Source organism: Marmota monax, unplaced genomic scaffold (genome assembly GCF_021218885.2).
Source record: "Marmota monax isolate L192 unplaced genomic scaffold, Marmota_monax_Labrador192_F-V1.1 WCK01_AAM20220418_F8-fsc00004, whole genome shotgun sequence".
Lineage (NCBI taxonomy): Eukaryota > Metazoa > Chordata > Mammalia > Rodentia > Sciuridae > Marmota > Marmota monax.
Window position 1 is genome coordinate 25,537,974 of NW_026692881.1, and position 20,374 is coordinate 25,558,347.

At 48.7% G+C, this 20,374-nt stretch overlaps 1 protein-coding gene across 4 annotated transcripts in view; it reads left to right on the forward strand.

Moving 5' to 3' along the window:
• Rbm20 (RNA binding motif protein 20) overlaps positions 1 to 19,421 on the forward strand; it is a 181,785-nt gene extending 162,364 nt beyond the window's left edge. For all 4 annotated transcript variants that reach the window (XM_046450427.2, XM_058581300.1, XM_058581301.1 and 1 more), the window contains 5 exons: positions 2,197 to 2,283; positions 3,378 to 4,041; positions 5,567 to 5,701; positions 12,304 to 12,425; positions 16,363 to 19,421. In XM_046450427.2, the coding sequence (XP_046306383.1) occupies positions 2,197 to 2,283; positions 3,378 to 4,041; positions 5,567 to 5,701; positions 12,304 to 12,425; positions 16,363 to 16,473 (1,119 nt within the window). In that variant the 3' untranslated portion in view covers positions 16,474 to 19,421. The remainder of the gene's footprint in view (positions 1 to 2,196; positions 2,284 to 3,377; positions 4,042 to 5,566; positions 5,702 to 12,303; positions 12,426 to 16,362) is intronic.
• The last annotated feature ends 953 nt before the right edge of the window (positions 19,422 to 20,374 follow it).

Here is a 20,374-nt window from a genome sequence, read left to right on the forward strand (position 1 = left end):
AATACATGGAAAAACCAGCTATATTGTCCATACAGAGACCCCAGCATGCTCTGAAGCAGGTGCATTTTGTTATTCACCCCAACCCCTTCTATCAAATCCATTTTTTTTATTGACCAATATCCATGGTCACTAGTTGTGAGTAAAGCAGCACTGACTTCTGATCTCCTGGAGCCTACAGTCATCTAGTAGAAGGACTTGCTAATGAAGTCATTCTCAAACAGAACAGCATCAGTGTAAAGTGCCGAGGAGAGAGGGGGATAGCACTGTCAGTACCTGTAAGGAACCAAGGCGTCCCTGGGTTAGGATGTGCCTGTTGGGATGTGAAGGAATAGTAAGTATTTCCTGGGTGAAAAGGAAGGTTAGACAGAGGGAGCAGCCTATGCAATGGCTCCATGTGTGGCCAGAAGCCTGTGTTGCTGGAGCAGAGGGCCAAGTCAGCATGCTGGGAGGGGAGGCTGATTTGTGCACAGCAACTAATCATGCACCTTGTAGGCAGATTAAAGATGTTTGCCTTTATCCTAAATGCCAGGGAAGCAAATGAAACATTTTGTCAAGGAAGTGAAATATGATACTTGTTGCATTTTCGAATTTTTTGTGTGTATGTGTGTTGGTGCTTTGGATTGAACCCAGGGCCTTGTGCGTGCAAGGCAAGCAGTCTACCAACTGAGCTACATGCCCAGCCCCTAGAACGGTTATTCTTGATTGCCTTAGGGAGAATAGATTTGGGAAAGGGTACAGAGCAGAAGTGGGAGACCAGTCAGGAGGTGGTTTAGCACTAGTCCAGGCCCTGGTGTGGGCAGGGTTCTGCCTCATTGGGGGCTTCCAGCCAGGTCCCCAAGGCTGTCCCTGCTTCTTCCAGCTTGACTCTTGTCCTTAGGAATGTGTTTTTGCACAAACTGCTTGTGAAGGGTAAGGACTATTTATTTTAACAAGGGAGGGACATGAATAATTTATTAAGGGAGATAAAGAAAAGGGGTCACCATTTGGTAGAAGCTATGGCTTCCCATGGCTGAAAAGGTTATCTGTAGCCGCTTCACACTTAAGAAGACTTGAGCCAAAGCTTTTGGTAGAATTTGTGTCTCAAAACACTGAGAAGAACAAAGCCTTGACAATTTGAACTATCTGTTCCTGTCTGGTGCTAACAAGTTAAACCGGTCAGCCCTGGGCTCCTGCCCCAACTGGCTCCTCGTCAGCCCGAGGGGGGTGTGTCAGGTTGGAAGTCATTAGAGCTGGGGTCATTTACTTTGAACCAGTCTCAGCCAAAAATGTCAAGAAAATGCATCTTGCCCTCTGGAAGTCTCTGGAGTAGTCCTTGATTTGATGACCAAAGCTTAAGTCATGGGAGAAACTTCTAAAGTAGGGATTGGCAAGCCTTTTCTACAAAGGATCAGATGGTAAATATTGTGTGTGGGCCCAAAGGCAAAACTGAGGATTTTATGTGGGTACTTATGTAACTGTTTAAGATGAAACTGTTCAACATTATAATATCCGTTCTTAGCTCACATACGGGCAGCAGGTCGGGTCTGGCCTGTGGACTCTCGATGGCTGACCCCTGTAGAAGGCGAGAAGCCTCTTTCCAGAGCCAAACAGTTGCTTTCAGGTGTTCAGTTTCTCATTCATGGGCAGGACTGTGAGGACCTTAAATGGGGAAGGAACGGAAGGAGGGAGACAAGAAAGGGAGCGTGAGCTTGGCTATGGCTGTAGGACAGAGACAGGGCACAAGAGGTGAGAAGCACTGCCTGGGTGGCAGCCCCCTTCCTGCCCACAAGTGGCCACATGTGATATTTTTATGGGCAGGATGGGTCTGTTGGGGAGATGTCACCAGGATGGTCACCTGGACTCAGTTTACCCTTGGCTTCTTCAATTCACCCTCACTGCAAAAACAAAAACAAAAACAAAACATCCAGTTTACCAAGGACTCTACCCCCTGAAGACATCAGACCAGACTTTAAGACATTTCTCTGCCTCTGTGTGTTGTGAGCAAGAACCTCTCTGAGCCTCAGTTTCCTCCTTTGTGAAATGAAGATGATCACAACGGCGTGTCTGAGGGGTTCTGTAAGGAAAGGGGAAATAAGGGACATGAAGTGCCTCTGCCAGTGGCCAGCTGTGCTCAGTGGCGTTCTTCTCTTGGTGTTCCCTCTTTCCCTGCCTCTGCTCACTGTTGATTCTGTTTGTTCTGTTCTTCCTTTGGAGCAGGAGGGCACGGAAGGAAGCCCCCAGTCAGTGGGCAGAGAGGAGAAAGAGACAGAGTCCTCTGATCCAGAGAACACAAGGACAAAGAAGGTAAACTAGTCCCAGATACTGGCAGCGTAGTCCCATCTGTGCTTCAGCCAGAGGCCCAGGAGTCCCCACCCTGCCTGCCAATGACCAGCTGCACTGAATGTGGCTGAGCCCCCACCCATGGTTCTGTGAGTGACCCAGTCCCCTCACCTCTTCTTGCAGGGGTGGCTTTGCCTGGGGTCTTGGGATTGTCTTTCCTGGGGGATCTTTACTCGCTTGCTGGGCCCCGCCTCACTCTCCAATGACTTGGCTGCGCACCTGAGAGAGAACATGCCCCCCCACCCCAAGACTCGGCTCCAGAGCCAGTCTCTCCAAATAAGCAGGTCCCTCAGGAGACAGAAAGACAGTGCTTCAGTACTGGAGCTGGGGTCCTGACCTCCGCAGACCCAGACCTGGGGAATAGCAAGACACCTACTGTGCTTGTGATGGTTATTTTATGTAATTAAAAAGAAAAACAGTTACAGTCCTCCGGGGCTGGGGCTCCCCCCGGCAGGTGGGGGGAGAGTTCTTGGAACATGGCTGGCTTTGTACCTTTCCGGTCAGGAACAGCTGATCTCCCAAATCTGTCTGCTGAGTCCATGGGCTGCAAGGAACACCAGGGAGAAAACCTTAGGAGGGGTTGAGGGTGAGGGTGGAAGTTGCTGTGGCTACAGAGATTGTGGCCTTCCTGGGAGAGGCTGCTCAGAGGAATTGTGTGAGGGACTATGCCACAGTTACCTTTAATGGTGTCCCCACGGACAAGGAGTTGGCTCCAGCAAGCATTTCGCATGTATAATGTATTTATTCATTCGGAACCTGTTTATCGAGCATCTGTTATGTACTAGGGATTGAAATTCCTGGTCTCATTTTTCAACATGGTAGATTAAGCATGAAGCATCTATTGTAAATCCTGTGCCATTTTGAGTCTCATCCTCAGCATGTGTCAGTGATGTGAGACTTGAGTGGCTCACAGCTTCCAATTACCTAGTAATTGTTCTCAGGTAGAAGAAAGAAGGCTGAGGACCTTTCTGGTGTGAGGGGTCCTTATGGCCAAGGTTTGTGTCCCCTGGTTGGATGCCTTAGCCACTCTCTGACCTCCGTTCTACATTCTTACACAGGAGCAAGATTGGGAGAGTGGAAGTGAGGCAGAGGGGGAGAACTGGTACCCCACGAATATGGAGGAGCTCGTCACAGTGGACGAGGTGGGGGAAGAAGAAGATTTTATCATGGAGCCAGACATCCCAGAACTGGAAGAAATTATGCCTATTGACCAGAAAGACAAAATCTGCCCTGAAATCTGTCCCTGTGTGACGACCACCTTGGACCTGGACTTGGCCGAGGATTTCACCGGGGAGGAAGTCAAGACCGTAGGGAACGGGGCTGCAGAAATCAGCCTCAAGCTGCCCAGACAACTGCCCTCGGCTTCCACGAGCTGTCCCAGTGACACGGACGTGGAAATGCCTGGCCTAAATCTGGACGCTGAGCGGAAGCCAGCTGAACGCGAGACAGGCCTCTCACTGGAGGATTCAGATTGCTACGAGAAGGAGGCAAAGGGAGCGCAGAGCTCAGATGTTTGTCTGGCCTCTACTACAGCCCAGCAAATGTCTTCCCCCCAGCCAGCCGAGGAGAGGGCCCAACAGCAGAGCCCGTTTCTTGATGACTGCAAGGCCAGGGGGACCCCCGAAGATGGGGCTGGTGAAGACAGCCCCCTGGAGGAGAAAGCCAGCCCCACTCCTGAAACCGACCTCCAAAGCCAGCCTTGCCCAGGAGTGTTGACCGAGGGTAACTACCTCCCCTTCCTCACGGGCGGTTGGGTGGATCAGACCATGGCTCCCCTCAAGAAGGATGGGCATGTGCAGGCTGGAGCAAAACCAAGGGAGCTTTCGACTTGCCTTGAAGCCGGTGCAGAAAGTCATTTACTAACGGAAGCCAAACCGTAACAAGCCTAGTAAAACTCCTAAGAGCTTTGGGGCACATGGTGTAAAGGAAATCAGATAGGAGGCGGCCTATGCTTTGAGAAGCAAACTCAGACAGGCTGGACCACTCCGCCTTTACAGGAGCCCAGATGGGTTTGGACAACTAAAATTAGCTTGAATTCTGAGCAAAATGAGTTTGGATTCCTTGGGATCAGCTAGCTGCTCCTGCCTGCATGTGGGGGACCCCCTGGCTGTTTTCTCTGTGATGGGTGAGGGAGTGTGGCAGGAGAGAAGGGACAGGGAAGGAACAGGGCCTGGCCAAGGGTATGGCTTGTTCTCCTTCTTACTATCTCAGGTCCATTTTTCTCCAGGGTCTGATAGGGATACAAGATTCGTCCCAGGAATGACTCCGCCTCCACCGGAGGTGATGTTGTGTCTATGCTGGGCACTGTGACATCATGAAATAGAGAGTTTAAAATAGGCTAAGCCCTTGCTTCTCTGCCAAGTGGAAACCGAGATCCATCAAGGGCTCTGCGGGGGAGGGAGGGAGAGTAGCCCTGAAAAGTCTCATAGTGAAAATAACTAGAGATTCATTTTACAGAAAGCTCATGGCGTAACGGAGGTTGAAGTCAGGGTCACGGGGCAGAACTCGGCAGAGGAAAGGCTGAAAACTAAACATTTCAACCCAGACCCTGTGGGTGGCCCAAGCTGTAGGGGACCTGGGGAAAGGGACTCTTCCTCCATGTCAAGCTGACCTGAGCTGTTTTTCACCTGCTGGGATCTGAGTCTCCATGGAAACTCTGCCACTGAGCTGCCTGTTTGTTGCTAGAGGAACCAGGAGGCCCAGACTGACTAGAGGAGGCAAGAATAAAGGGGTGCTGACAGTTTCACTTCTCCAATGGAACCCCTTTTATTTTGCAGCCTAGGTCTCCACATGTGCTGGTGTTAGAGGTTTATTAGCTTACCCGGTCACCGCTTGGTAAGCCTGGGGTGAGAATGGCCTTACCTGTTGTCCCAGCCTCCGTGGATGTCAACACAATTGCCCTTCAACAATTCCTTTGCCTGCAGAGATACTGATTTGGGGGACACTGGGAGGGGCGGGGTGTGGATCATCCCAGCTGAAGGCCTCAGCAGCCCATCCCCGCCCCCAGGACAAGCGTGAAGACTTGCCAAGCGTTCCTGTGCGTGGAGTTCTTCTGGCGGTGAAAACGCTCTTAATTATAGCGCTTTGGTTCTAATTAGCAGTCATCAGCCCAGCCTCATGTGATTAAGCAGTCCGAGGGACAATTCCCAATCACACAGTTGCAAGGGACAGAATTGCAGGGACTCTCTGAGGCATGCTGGGTTTCATTCGTTTTTTTTTTTTTTTTGGCTTGGCTCATGTTTTGCAGAAAACCCCAGGTATGTGGAAGTGAAATCGCAAGACCTGAGATCACCAGACTACTCTGAGGTGGAGCTGAAAGAGCCCCTGCTCCTGCCTTCCTGGGAGCCGGAGGATGTGTTCAGTGAACTCAGCATTCCTCTGGGTAGGTGAGATGCAGTCTTTCCTGAAATCCGACTCCAGGAAGTGACAGTTCCCTGTCTACCACCCCCCCCCAGGGCTTTCTGTCATTTTGTCCTTGCCGATTTTTTTTTTAATGTCTGATGCCATAGCCCAGATGGGCAAAATGCTCCTTTAAGGTTTCTTGCGATTTCAGGTGCCCGCAGTAGACCAGATACTCCATGGGACCAGGTCTGGACAGCACTGTTCTCCCTGTCAGAGAATGCTCTATTCTTGACCTCCAGAGAGGCTAAATCCAGCCCCTGTTCAGGCAGGGAATGGAGGCCCAGCGGCCTCCTCATAATCAACAGAAATGAAACTCCTCTGCAGCTATCTTCTCCTTGTCCCTGACCTCCCTGAATACTGCTACAGTTTTTCTCTTTGAAGGACCAGCCTGTCTGAGGCATTCAGTGACGCTGACTAGACTATGACTGGGGCAGAGTAGACAGAGGGTTGATAAAGGAGCTTTGAACACAAAGAGGCCTAGGTCCTTGTCCTTCCTGTTCCATTTACTGGTGACGGTGTGCCTTCAGACAAGTCATACCCTCCTGAGCCTGAGTTTTCTCACCTGTAACATGGAATCGGACCTGATCAGTGATTTTCCAAGGGTGGAAATGGGGACAGGGCAGGAGGAAGTGTGATAATAGAACCACCTAGGACACTTTTTTTTTTTTTAAAGGGAGAATTAGGCAGCGTCTCAGGATAAGAGGAACGGTACTTTTAAAAAGTTCCCTGGGCCAAGCATGGTGGGGATGCACACTGGTAATCCTGGTAACTTGGGAGGCGAAGGCAGGAGGATCACAAGTTCGAGTCCAGCCTTGGCAACTTTAGCAAGAAGCTGTCTCAAAATAATAAATAATAAAAAGGGCTGGGGACTCTGTGATAGAGTGCCCTTGGGTTCAATCCACAGCGGGGAGAAAAAAATAAGGAGGAAAGAAAGAAAAAGAAAGTTCCCTGAGTTCCCTGATGCCACCATGACTCACTCCAGCCTCATCATCTTTGAGTCTTTGCATGGACTCTGGCAGGCTGGAAAGCAACACACGGAGGAACAGCAGTTCTTAGAGGAAGAGCTTGGGAAGATGTCAGTGGGAAAGCATCACAAGGAAGCTCCATGAGCCAATGGCATCCATGACCACAGGGCCCCACTCGGGGAGGGCTCATCTGGATGGGGGCTCACCCCTTCCATCCAAGTTTCTCCTTTTTTTTTTTCTTCTCCTTTAAAAAGAAACAAAAGAGCTTTCACTGATTCTTTCTGCCAAGTGTACTGTACACTCATGAAGAATTAGATTTTTCTTTTTTCTTTTTTTTTAAGGGATTAATTTGTAGCACAGCGTCTCCCAAGGCAGAAACTTAAAAAAAAAAAAAAAAAGACATTAGAATGAATCACGATGCTCCCCGACACTGTACCGGGCACGGTGGGGCAACCCATCGAGGGTGTACCCCAAGTCTTGTGTCATCCAAGAACTTGAAATTCAATTGACACAAGCAAAAATTTAGAGGTAAATTCTTCTACCTTGTAATTCATCTTTGTATTATTGTTTTTTCATTACAGAAATTGTGAAAGATTATTGAAACACATTCAAACATTGATAACCACATGAAGTCAGTGTTCAAGGCCTTAGCTCATCTCCCCAGCCTCTTCCCAGCCTGCAGGCAGCCACTGTCAGGCCCACGGATAGTTTTTCTCGCACCAAAATAGGATCATGTTATTCACATCATGTTCCATAATTTGCTGTCTTCACTGAATAGTGGGTCTCAGAGATCTCTTTGTGTCAGTACACAGAGAACACATGCTTTTTAACGGCTGCAAATATTCCATCTTAAAAACCCGTGCCGCAAATTGTTGATTCTTTCCTCCACTGGTGAGCGTTTCGGTTGTCTTCCATGTTTTTTTTTTTTTTTTTTTTTTTAATTTTTTTCTTTCCATGATGAAACGCTGTCATCACTGTTTTGATTGTCATTGCTCACCCTATAGACAGCCTTCCAATCCTTGGCATGTACTATTTCACTTAAACTGTTCACAACACCCGTGAGGCAGGTGATGTCTTTATCCCTACTTTACAGTTCAGGAACCTGGGATGCAGACTCACAAAACTAACGATTGGCAAAGACTGGAGTCAGGATTCAAATTCTAGAACCACGTTCTCACCTCTTTCCCTGTTGCCCTCCAGATGTGCTTGTTCCGTCACCTTTGAATGGCTGCCAACACTGCTGTGGGACTGGGTGCTAGCAGCAGACAGGGAGCTGTGGGCCATCTGTATTTGCATTTAAAATTTTTATAATTGTTACAAAATTGCACTTCAAAAAGATGATATCAGTTTTCACTCACCTTGAAGGAGAGTTCCTATTCCCCACCTCCTTGCCGACTTTGGTGTTTTTAGCTTGCAATCTTGGCCAGGCTGTTACAAGGAAAATGATATCCCATTTTTTTAAATTGTTACATTGAGGTATAATTGACATACAATGGAGTGCACATATTTAAAGGTGCAGTGTGATGGGTTTTGACATGTATATGTACCTGTGAGACCATCGCCACAATCAAGGTACTGGACATGTTCATCACCCCCAAATTTCCTGAGATTCCCTATAATCACCCCCCGCCCCCCACCTCAGTCCCCAGGCAGCTATTTATCTGCTTTCTGACATTTAAATATTTGTTTGCATTTTCTAGAGTTTTATATAAAGGAAACCCTATAGTATATTGTAGGTTTGCCCATCTGCTTTTATTTCCCCTAATAAGAAGATACATCTGTGGGGAGGAGAGTTTTGATAGTTTGTTTCTTTTGTTGTTGAGGAAAACTGCCTTCCGGATGTGGATACATCACATTCTGTTGATTCATTTACTTAGTCTGGGTTGTTTTTTGCTTGAGACAGATTGTCTTCAGTTAGCTTAGAGGCCCCTTAGCTCATTAGAACCGACATGATTCTATTTTTCTGTGATTAAGAGGTGAGAAAACTGAAGTCTGGAGACTTTCTCAAGTTCATACAGCAAGTTCAACTTCAAACTCAGGATGTCTGCTCTCTGACCACCCTGCCCTCCTGTCCTCCAAAGGGGCAAGAGTTATCTCTAACATGTAGGTTCAGAATCATTTCAGGCAACAACAGTGCAGTGTTCAAAAGGCAGTTTCTGTGCAGAAGTTAAGAGCACAGACTGTGGCGTCTGGTTCCCAGGGTTCAGATCCCGCCTCTACCACCTAATGGCTGAGTGACAAAGAGCAACTCATTTCACCTCCGCTTGGGTTTCTTCCCCTATAAATCACAGTAATAGAAACCTGCCACACAGAGTTATTTTGAGGACTGAAGGAACGGATCTGCGTGAGGGCTTGGTGCCTGCCAGTAGGAGGTACTTACTAAGGGTTATCTATTGTGACTGTTTATTCATGAAATAGTCTTTGAGACCTACTATGCTTCCTACCTACTGGGGTTGTGAACCCTTGGCCCTCCAAGACTGGTCCCTGCTTGCAGAGAGATTTCCAGGGAGGTGACATCATTTTCAGATTTTGTCTCTGAGAAGAGTAGGGAGGTGAAATGAGGGGTGCCAAGGACTAGGCACCCCACTGGGAGGAAAGGGAGGTCAGTCCTGTTGCCAGACGCTGGGGCAGGCGTGGCTGGGGCGGGAGCTGCTCATGTGATTGAGGCAGGCTCTGTGTGACCCCAGGCAGACGGAGCCTGCCAAGGCCTGCTCTTCCCAGGACCCAACAGCACTGCGGATAAAAAGTGAGCTTCCCCTCCCTGCACACCAGGCTTCGCTTGGATGGCAGAGTCATAATTACCCTGCCAGGAGCTATTATTAGAAGGCAAATGCAGCTTTAATGACTGTACTTAACAGAGGCTGAAAACTGGGAGGACTGAGTGACTCCAGAGCACGTTGGGGCCACAGCCGTGTTTCTGGGGTGCTGACCACTCCATGATCCCACATTCTAGAGGCCCCTTGAAGCAGTGGTATGGCCACATGGTGCCTGCATCATTCCCACTTAATCTGAGTGGACCACCAGTCTTTGGGGGATTCTCCCGCCCTAGCTTCTCTTTCCCTGTCCTTGGACAGTGATCCAACCTACTGGGCGGGGCCAGAGAAGAAAGTTGATACAAACTGTAGATCTAGTTCTCTCAGTGGCTTTGGGGAAGGGTGGGGGCAGGCAAGAGGGCCAGTAATTAGGCACTTGGCTTCTGTGAAGAAATATTTAACATGTGTTTCCGAACGAATACAGGAAAACTGACAGGTGCTTCCCATGGCATCATATGTGGTCTGATTATTCCTATTTTACAGATAAGGAAACCAAGCTCAGAGAGGTTAATTAATGTGCCCAAGGTCACACAGCGTAGGTAAAAGAGCTAGGCTTATCTGACTCTAAATGCCATATTTTCTCCACTGTACTGTGGTTTCTTCCAAGTCTCCCCTCGCCCGCCTTTTGGCAATGGAAGCCTTTGTTGAAGTGAAATCTCACCCAGAACCCCATAGATGATAGCTGGGCAGCTCAGATTGCAAGGCACAGCAGCTGCCAGCTCAGTTCTTGCTTCAGGCTCTGTGGGAACTCCTGAGGCAGCTGCACCCCTTCTGGGGGTCTCAAGACAGGGACTGAGAGGCTTGGCCAGGGCCTGCAGTGGAAACTCCAGGGCTCTGTTCCAGGCCACCCTGTTGGCCTGCAGGGTCTGGTGTGGGACAGAGGATGGGACTGATCAAAGCCCTCTGCCCGTGGATTGTGTGGGCCCCAGGAGCAGCCAGCCCTGTTGTAGGTGGCCCTGGGGGAAGGAGGCGGGCCTTGCCTAAAGCTCTTCCTCAGCAACAGCAGGAGCTTATTTGTGAGGTGGAGGGGACAGCTGGCCCAGGAAAGGCCACAAGTCCTTCTGCAGTCAGGGTTGGGGGAAGGAGAAGGGGAAGGACACTCAGCCCCCTCTGGGCAGCTGGACCTAAGGGGACACCTGCTCACTACTGCTGCCGACTCGTGTGTGTGTGGGGGGGCTCTGCCGGCCAGCCATGTGGCAGTGAGAGAAAACCCAGGCTGAGGAGGCCTCAGGGCCCAAACCACAGTGCAGTCATGGTCAAGGCAGGCCGCGGGCAGCCAGGGGCCTCCTGGGTTCTCTCCCTCTCTCCTCTTCTCTGTCAGGGCTGTCCCTTAGCACTAATAAGTGGCTATTCTGAGATGGGAAAAGTTCTAATTACAAGTCCAGGCTGCTTCTCTATGACAGGGTCTCCTAGGCACTTAGCTCAGAGGAGGAAAGTGAGGGGGGGCAGCTGGGGTTGTGGTCAGGAGTAGACTCAGAGCCCTCATCAGTGGGAGCTTGTCCTTTCTCTCCCTGTAAGGAGAAGCTGTGTTCCTCTCTCCCTTCTGCCCAGCGTGCCTGATCTCTTGGCTCTGCCTACCTTAGCAGAGGAGCCATGGTATCTGCTCACACATAGAGCATGTCCCCCAACCTGCAGGTGGGACCCGAGAGCCTGAGCCTTAGCCCCTGGGGTCCTGCTTGTCACAATCCTTACACCTGCTGTCTTGATGGAGCTTTGCAGCACAGGACACAGGGTGTGTGTTCTTCTGACCCTGATTTTCAGGACAGGAAACTGGGCCCTGGGTTCAGCTAACTTGTCCCAATTTGCATAGACTCTATCTGGCCTAGACCCTCTCAGACCTGGGCTCGCTCCATTCCCCTGACCAAGTCTTCAAGAGGGAAACCATGACCTCCCAAACACCCTCACAGAAGCTGGACTAGCCACCGTTGCTTCAAAAATGAATCCCTTGACTGTGACACTGTCACTTCACTGTGGTTGGGGTGTGTGTGTGTGTGTGGGGGGGTGTCTTTTGTATCAAAAAGCCTCCCAGAATTCCAGGACTTATATTTTTAAAAATCACAAAGGAAATGCCGTTGACTGATGGATCAGATGTAAAGATGGGAAGAAGGTGGTAAAATGTGTAAGATACACTTGTCGGCGACAAAGGGAGGATGCAGGATTGCATGTAGGGTATGATTAAAAGTGCAGAGAGAGAGAGAGAGAGAGAAAGAAAGAAAGAAAGAAAGAGGCTCTACATGGAGATAAATCACATGAAAGGAAACTGGGTGGAGTGATTTGGGGTGATCTTTTTTCCCCTTCACTTTTAATTATTTAAGCATTTTTCTTTAATGAACATGTTTCTGAAATAAACAAAATTGAGAGAATTTGTTTTTTCAGAATCCTGGTCACAATAGCTTCAGAGAAGGGTATAGTGTGGAGAAATGAAATCCCAAAGCAATGAAATATCAGAAACGTCCTTCCTCCATCTTTCCCTGAAAGCAAGTTGGTGTAGGAGAGTCTGCCTGGCTTCCCAGAGGCAAGACGCAGAGCATGTGATTGCTAAGCACTCGCCACCTCATGTGGAGCACAGCCCCTACCTCCACAGCACCCCCACCCCCACCCCACGAAGGAAGCAGGGGCTGCCTCTTTGTGACTGTTTTGCAAATGAGGCGACTGAGGTAAGGCTTGGAGAAGCCAGGGAACCAGCCAAGGTCAACATCAAGTGAGGTGGAGCTCCGTGCTCTGGATCTCTCGGGTGGCTGACTGGACCCAGGGCCTCCTACCACTTTCCTAACACCTGCCTGTTCCTCCCCATCCTCCCTCAGGTGTGGAGTTTGTGGTTCCCAGGACTGGATTTTATTGCAAGCTGTGTGGGCTGTTCTACACAAGCGAGGAGGCGGCGAAGGTGAGCCACTGTCGCAGCGCTGTCCACTACAGGAACTTACAGGTAACCACCGGCCTTCCTTGCTCAGCACTCTCTGGGATTCCCCCTTCTCTGTGCTCAGGCCAGGCATCCAGAGTCTCTGGCCTTGCTTGCCTCTGACTGCTGCTCCCACCCACGAGGCATACCCAAGGCACAGAGACTTTCATTCCCCAGGCAGGCCCTTCAGGTCTGCTTCCGTGAGTTTCTATGTCCTCCTCCCATGTGGATAACCCCTGACTACACCAGGCCATGCCACCCGGTGGCTCCCAGAGCATCTGTCTCACCTTTAGTACTTAACATCTTTCGTTTGGGCTTGCTTTTTAAATAGCTGCCTCCCCAGCTAGACAGAATAGCTTGAGTCTCCTGGCCCAAGGCTGGGGCTGACCTCTTTCCACCAGACCTGGTGGTTCTAGCTACACCTGGACTGACCATAAGGTGTCTTAAAAATCAATGAACTATGGTGGTATGTTTCTGTTTCTCTTCCACTGTGCAGGTAGCCCTCTTTGCTAGAATGAAAAACATGATTGTGTTCCAGTTAATGTTCATCCAGATAGCCAGTAATTATTACAGGCAGATTATGAACCTGACACTGGAGATACAGCCACAAAAACAGAAAAATCCCTGTCCTCAAGGGGCTTCCACTTTAGTGTAGGAGACAAACAATAAATTAAAATAAATATGGATATAGTATATGAAAAGATTACATATGAAAATATACTATATACCATATTTCATCCAATTGAATCTGCCATCATTTGTGAGACACTGTTTTTGTTTATGTGTGTGGTACTAGGGGTTGAACACAGGGCCTCGAGCAAACCAAGCACACACTTTGCCCTTGAGCTACATCCTCAGCCCCAAGACACCACTTTTTGATATCAACTAGAAAAAGCTATACTGCAAATTCAACAGTAAGACTCCATCAACTGTAAAAGGCATTGTGATTTCAGAGATGTTAACGTATTTTAAAAAATCAATGAACTATGGTCGTGTGTTCTATAATGTAGACCTACCTAATATAGATTTTGTTTGAATGGGGATTTCATGATTAACTTCTGGTGCAGGCTAGGTTTTAGCAACTGAACAGACAGGTATGAACATCTCAAGGAACTTTCCATTTTTACTATAAGCAGCAAGTTGTGGTTTACTCTACAAGCTCAGCTCAAAAAGTCCCCATAGTATCTGTGCCCTAATTCCAAGCCCCATAGCATCTGCACCCTAATTCCAAACCAAGCATCACTATTTCAGTTAAATTGTTAGAGTGGCTTATCTGGTTGTACTTCACCAGGGATGTGAACAGGAATTTCCTGGACAATATTTTTGAAAGTACATGTACTAGGTCAGATATTGAGTAGAGTTGAGGGCAGGGAGTGGACAGGAATATATAATTTGAGAAATTTCCCCAGACAATTGGAATATGCATCCTGTGTTAAGAAACTCAGCTGGGCATGGTGATTCTTGCCTGTAATCCCAGAAAATCTGGAGCCTGAGGCAGGAAGATCGAAAGATAGAGACCAGTCTCAGCTACTTAGACCCTCAGCAACTTAGCAAGACCCTGTTTCAAAATTAAGAAAAAAAAAAAAAAAGAACTAGGGATGTAGTTCATGTAAAGTGCCCTTGGGTTCAATCCCTAGTACCAAAAAATAAAAAGATTAAAAAAAAAAAACCTCAGATGTGGGTTGACTCTCATTTTATAACAAGGATACAGGCTCATAGAGAAGCCTATGATTTGTCAAAGGCCAGGCAGATAGTAAGTAACTGGGCCTAGATTGCCTGATTCTTAGTCACTTTCCTCTTTTTACTGTATTAACTGGGCTTGCAAATAGAGACATGTAACTTCACGGCCTGAGTCAGCATTTGTAAATCACTGTCGTTGGCTGTGCCCAAACTCAGGCCGCTTAAGCCTCTTGATTTCCCTCTGGAGAGCAGAGCAGCTGCTCTGACCAAGGCAGCCACAGGTCCCACCTCTCCTGGGAAGTAGGGGGATAAAGCCTGAGTTGGCCAGAGAAGGGGGGTTCACACTGGGATCCACAGAGCCAACTGAGGACAGTCATCCAGTCTGAAGATATCATTGCCCTCTTCCCAACACAATGAGAACTATGAAATGGCAGGGCTGGAAGGGTCCTGGAGATCATCTGATCTTGGTTTTCCCAAACCTTAGTCTGTGTCCCAGCTGGCATCTTTAAAAAGTGCATCTCCTTGGACCTCCCTGCCACCTGCCTTCTCATTGCCACTAGGCTGGGCTCAAGAATTTGCATTTTAAACAATCTTTCCAGCAAGTTCTGATACCTTGATGGGAGAATCTTTTATTTTATCCTGCATTCCCAGACACCAAGCAGTTCGAGGTCATTGTCGTTCAGAGAGTTCAGATTTGCCAGGGCCTATTTTTGTTTTGTTGTTTTGTTTTTGTTGTTTGTTTGTTTTGTTTTGTTTGCAGGGCAGTAGACCATGCTGTGTTCTGGGCCTCTGTGCCAAACCCCAGGCAGACTCCCCTCCCTTAGCTAGCCAGAACCACTTCTGTGGTCCCCAGCCACCCGGTGCAGACATTGGCTAAGCCCATTATGCAGACCAACCACAGTTCAGGTTTCCTTGGAGCATCTGTCAGGAGCTGGAAGCCTCCACCAGAGTCCTCCTGGATAGGGTTTCTGTCAGTGGCCTTTTTAGAATGTCTCTGTCCATACAGCTCCATCTGTCCAACTCCAAATTACACATGTGAATAGTGAAGAATTCAGACCCAAGCAGCAGGTGCTGGCTGACACCTAAGTCAGGCAACTTGTAAAGTTAACACCCAACAGGAGGCCTTGAGGTAGGGCCGGATCACGCTTGGAGCAGAGAGCAGGGGGAAGGAGCCTCCATGCCCTCCAAGGCACCCCTGCTATGCCCCACTCCTGGCACTGAGAGAATCCACCCAAAGTGGTGTGCAACGGCAGGTGGAGGCTGCACTAGACAGAAAGTGGACATGGGCGTGGCTCCAGGACCCGGAGAGGAGCAGGCCCATACTCGTTGCACTCCATTGGCCACCTCCCCTTCCTGGCTGAAGCAGAGGAGAGACCAGGCTCCCCAGCAGCAACCAGGCCCACAGACACCTGCAGTAGCCTCTGTCCCTGTCAGGCTGCACCCACCTCCAAAAGCCACAGTCTCATCCCGGGGGAGGGGTGAGGAAAAACTATTGCTTCTACTCAACAGATTAGGAACCTGAGGCTGAGAGAAGATGAGGGACTTCTCCAAATCATTAGCACCCCTAATGAGAAAGATTGATATTCCCGAGCGCTCACTCTGTGCCTGGCACTATGCCAAATGCTTTGTGTTGCCTCTCATGGACTTCACAGCAGTCCTGCGCCAGGTCCCCACTGTTACCTTCACTTCACACCTGTCGGGGATATTCAGTCACTTGCCTGCTGAGAGCCAGGATTTGAACGTAGGTCACCAGATGGCAGAGCCTTTAACATTTAACCTCTGTGCTGGACCAACCTTTTCTGACCTCTAGTCCAGAGCTCTTCCCACAGTCCTTGCTGTGCCCTGACACAGTCAGAGGACCCAGCTGGGGTCCCAGGCCTCTCCTAGTCCTGTGTCTCTGCATGGACTCCAGAACCAGCAACCCCAGCCGGTTCTTGGTGCTTGGCCAGAGCATTAGCTGTGAGCACTTTGTGAGCCATGGAGGCAACCCCCAGCCGCAGAGCAGATGGGCCCATTTCAATCCATCATGGACCTCCAGGAGTGTGTGTAAGCCAAGCAGTTAGAAAGAGCTTGGTGCCAGATCAGGGTGGCAGTGGTTTGCATCTACACTTTGTACTTTTTCCATGAGAGATTCACATTATTTGTAAACTAACATAATGGGGTCCTATAGCCCCACAAGTAACTGGCAACAGGAGAGGGTGGTCCACTCACCCCTTCCTCTCCTCCCTCCTCAGGTCACCACTGACATCTCCCTGCCTCTTTTGTCCCTCTTTCCTCATCACAGAAATACTTGTCGCAGTTGGCAGAGGAGGGCCTGAAGGAGACAGAGGGGGCAGGCAGCCCCAGGCCTGAGGACGGCGGAATCGTGCCGCACTTTGAAAGGAAGAGGCTCTGATGTTGCTGCTGCTGCTGCTGCTGCTGCTGCTGCTGCTGCTGCTGCTGGAAGGTAGAAGAGGAGGCCTGCAGAGGCTGGGCCTCCCAGACAGGACTAAAGCAGAGAGGAAGAAAAACCAGGCAGTGCACGCTGCCTGAGACTCATTAAAAACCCCTAAAGTGTCTCCATGAGCCAAGGCACCCTCAACTCTCTCCCTCTGGACCCCAGTTTCTCTCTCACAATCGTTCAATTTGCTTTTCTCTCTTCCTCTTGCTCCCTCCCCCATCTTCTTCCTCCTGTGCCAAGAATCATTTCCTTTTCATAAAATCCAACTTCTCAGGGATTTTCAGAGTGTTTAAATTCTTGATGGGATATAACAGGTCAGGCCAGACTGAGTCATGCAAGGAAGAGGTTTAATGGAAACCCTGGGTCAGGAGAGTTCTTTCTGGGAATCTGCAGCAAGAGTCTCAGCCTGGCATCTCTATGTCCCTTGGGTGTCCTGTGTTGGGGAGCCCAGTCCTGAGAGGAGCCACTAGAGAGAATCAGTTGACAGTAGCAGAGAGTGGCTTCATTAACCGCTCCTTTCGGCTGAACCCCACTTTTTTGAAAAGTCCCTATTATAAATAGCTCTTTCTCCTCGCAGTTTTTCTAGAAATCCACCAGATTGAAATGACTTAAAGTAAAATCAGCTTGATTTTATGAAGAAAAGAGCCCTGCATGGTTGAAGCTCTGATAAATTCTGAAGTTATATCCTACCTCTCAATTTCAGAGATTGTCAGGATTTGTTCTATTCTGGACAGTGATTCTGGTATAGATTCATTTTTCACTAAAAACGAGGACAGGAGTGTCTTCTCCCTTCAGTTGGAACAGCAAACTGATGTGGGCTCTGGTTGAACAGCTGGCCTCTGCCACGCGGCATTGGCAGGAGAGATGCCAAAACCAGGAACCGGCATCTGTCCTTGACTCACCCTGGGTGCCTGCCCTCAGGGGGTCCAGGGACCTCACAAGTGGGGAGGTTTCAAAATGATCCCTCTGTGGCGGGGAGCTAAGAGAAGGCCACAGGACTGAAGAGTGGCTTGAGGTTTGCCAGGTATTTGTAGGTGGGTCCTTTCCAGCTGGGCAGAAGATGCAGTGCTGCTCCAGGCTGACCAGATGTACAGACTCTGAGGTCAAAACATTACGAAGAACAGAAGAGCCCTTATTCCCAATGGGGTCAGTGCCTTCGGGCCCCAGATAGGATGCAGGGTCTCAGCCTGACATTGCTGGAATAAATGAGGCTCTGCTAATGCCACGAGTGGAGCCCAGAAAGAAGAGAGCCAGTGCCCTTTCCAGGAGATGAGGTACTCCCCTGAAGGCGCCTCCACGGCTTAGTGCCCTGGGTGGGGACAAGAAAGATGGATGTCTGTCCCCTGGGAGCTTCCTGTTGTTTCTGTTCCTCCATGTGGGCAGGTAGACTTCGCAGGGATTATGTGGGGTTTATTTTCCCCCTTATTCTGCACCTTCTGTCTTCTGCACTAATGCAAGAAAGGTGGAATGATCTAGTTCAACGCTGACATGTGATCAATGAGGAAACCGAGGTACAGAAGAAACAAATGTAAAAATGGAAGCCGATCACGCGTACTCCTTGAGGCACGCAGTCCCTGAGTGAAGAGAGAAGAGTGAAGGCACTTACCAGAGGAAAAGAGACCAGTTTGGACAGGAGTGGTGAGGAGAGGTTGGAAGAAGCAAGAAACCAGAGCCCAGCAGCAGGCCTAGGAGGCCTCAGGAAGGTTGGCATCTCAAATAGAAAAGACCCCGAAGGCTATGACTCAGCCCAGACTGTACCCCTGGCTCACCCCACAGGTTTTAATCCAGCATTCTGAACACCAGCCATTTCTCAGAAAACTGTTGATCCTGTGTGTCTTTATTTCCACTGAAGAGGATTCTGGGAGCAGCAGTTTGGCCCCTTCACTGAATCTTCCTGGGAAGAGCCTACGTCTTCTATCACAGGCTAGAGCTGAGCATTGTTATTAGAGAAACTGGATGTTTTATCCCCAGAAAGCAGGAGCAGACCTCATTAAATCCCCTGGCCCTCCACCCCTGCAGTGTCCTTGTGGAAATCCCTATGGTAGGTCCCCATACAATGCAATGGCTCCTTTTGTGGTAGACTGACCTTCATATTGGAAAGTTGGGGACAACCCCCGAGAGAGAGAGAGAGAGAGAGAGAGAGAGAGAGAGAGAGAGGAGAGTCTGTCTCTGCATTCAACTAGAACCTTCAGTTTAAAATCATCTGAGATCCTGTACTTGTATGTGTGTGTGTATATACACACACACACACACACACACACACACACACACACATGTATTTATTTCTATTTATTTTTATACAGTTCCATTGGGATGGCCCGTCACAGACCCTATAATTTGCACTTTTTATTCCTATGTATGTCACATACAATGCAGTATATGAAAGGCAGCCAGGAAAATAATGATTTCTTTTGTAAAGCGTTTCTTCAGTGTTTTTGTCAACCATTTCAAAGTGTCTCTCCAAAAGGGTAGCTCAAAAGAGGTTGCTACCTTGAGCAACAGATTCATTTGTGCCCTGGGTTAATACATCCGAAGACCTGGGTCATTATCTTTTCACTGTTAACACCTGGAATAAAATACATTCAGACAATACTCCCAAAGGATTTGGTGAACTTGATGTTGGTGTGAGCAGCAGCTGTTAATATCAGAGTTTCCCATTCTTGGACAGTCCGAGGTAGTGATCTGTTAGATTATACTTGAACTGGACCAGAGTTTGTTTTGTGAGTTGATGAGAAAAAAGAAAAATACTAGTTAATTTAAGTTTGAACTTGTAAAGTATTGAAATTTGTTGAGTGTCTTATAAATTGTCACCATTTTTCCTGATTTGTATAACTGACTGCAACGTGTTTGTTTTTACAAAAGTGGGAAAAGATTTTTAATAAAGAGAATTTGAAAGCTTATAAGTGAGTGGCCATATGTCATGCAGGGGTCCTTCAGCATTTCGCTGTGGGTAGCTTACTCAGCTCAAAGATTGGGATCTGGTCCCTCTCTGATTCATGAATATTTAAAGTCTTGAACAAAAAGAACAAAACAGCTTCCATTTAGACTTCTGGTTAGGAAACCAGAGTGAATAAGAGATTCTCAGGGGCGAGGCTCTGGAGAATGAGCCTGAAGAAGCGGGAGGCTGCTGTCCCTTTTAGAGCTCAGGCACACAATCTCTTGGCCTCTTACAAACCCCTAGCTTTGCTCCCCAGTGCACCCCAGCCTTCCGGTGACTGAACCCAGCTGTCCTGCACAATAATCAGGCCATCTCTGGTAATTCCATGCACCATGAAAATGAAGATCTGATGGCCAGTACTGTAGTGGACATAGCAGGGCCAACAGAGGCCACATCCTGCCACTGTTAGCCCTGTGACTTTCTAAGGCCTGCTTCCTTAAGTGCATAAAAGGTAATGACATTACTCCCCTCCAAGGTTAGATAGTTAGTGTGAGAGCATTTGATACTCTGTAAAGCACCAAATCTCATCTGCCTTTGCAACCTGTGCTCTGTACATCAACCCTCCACATTTCAGGAGTTCTTAAGTTCTTTCTCAACCATTTCATTTCTCTCTCTCTCTCTCTCTCTCTCTCCCTCTACCAGGGATTGAACTCAGGGACACTCAACCACTGAGCCACATCCCTAGCCCTATTTTGTATTTTAGAGACAGGGGCTCACTGAGTTGCTTAGCACCTCGCTTTTGCTGAGGCTGGCTTTAAACTCATGATCCTCCTGCCTTTGCCTCTCAAGCCACTAGGATTATAGGCATGCACCACCGTGCCCAGCTCAACCATTTCTTTCAGCAAAATAAGGCCAATCTGATAGACTCTGTTGACCAGTCCTTCAAATGACCTAGATCCTTCTCTAGGCCTTTCCCTG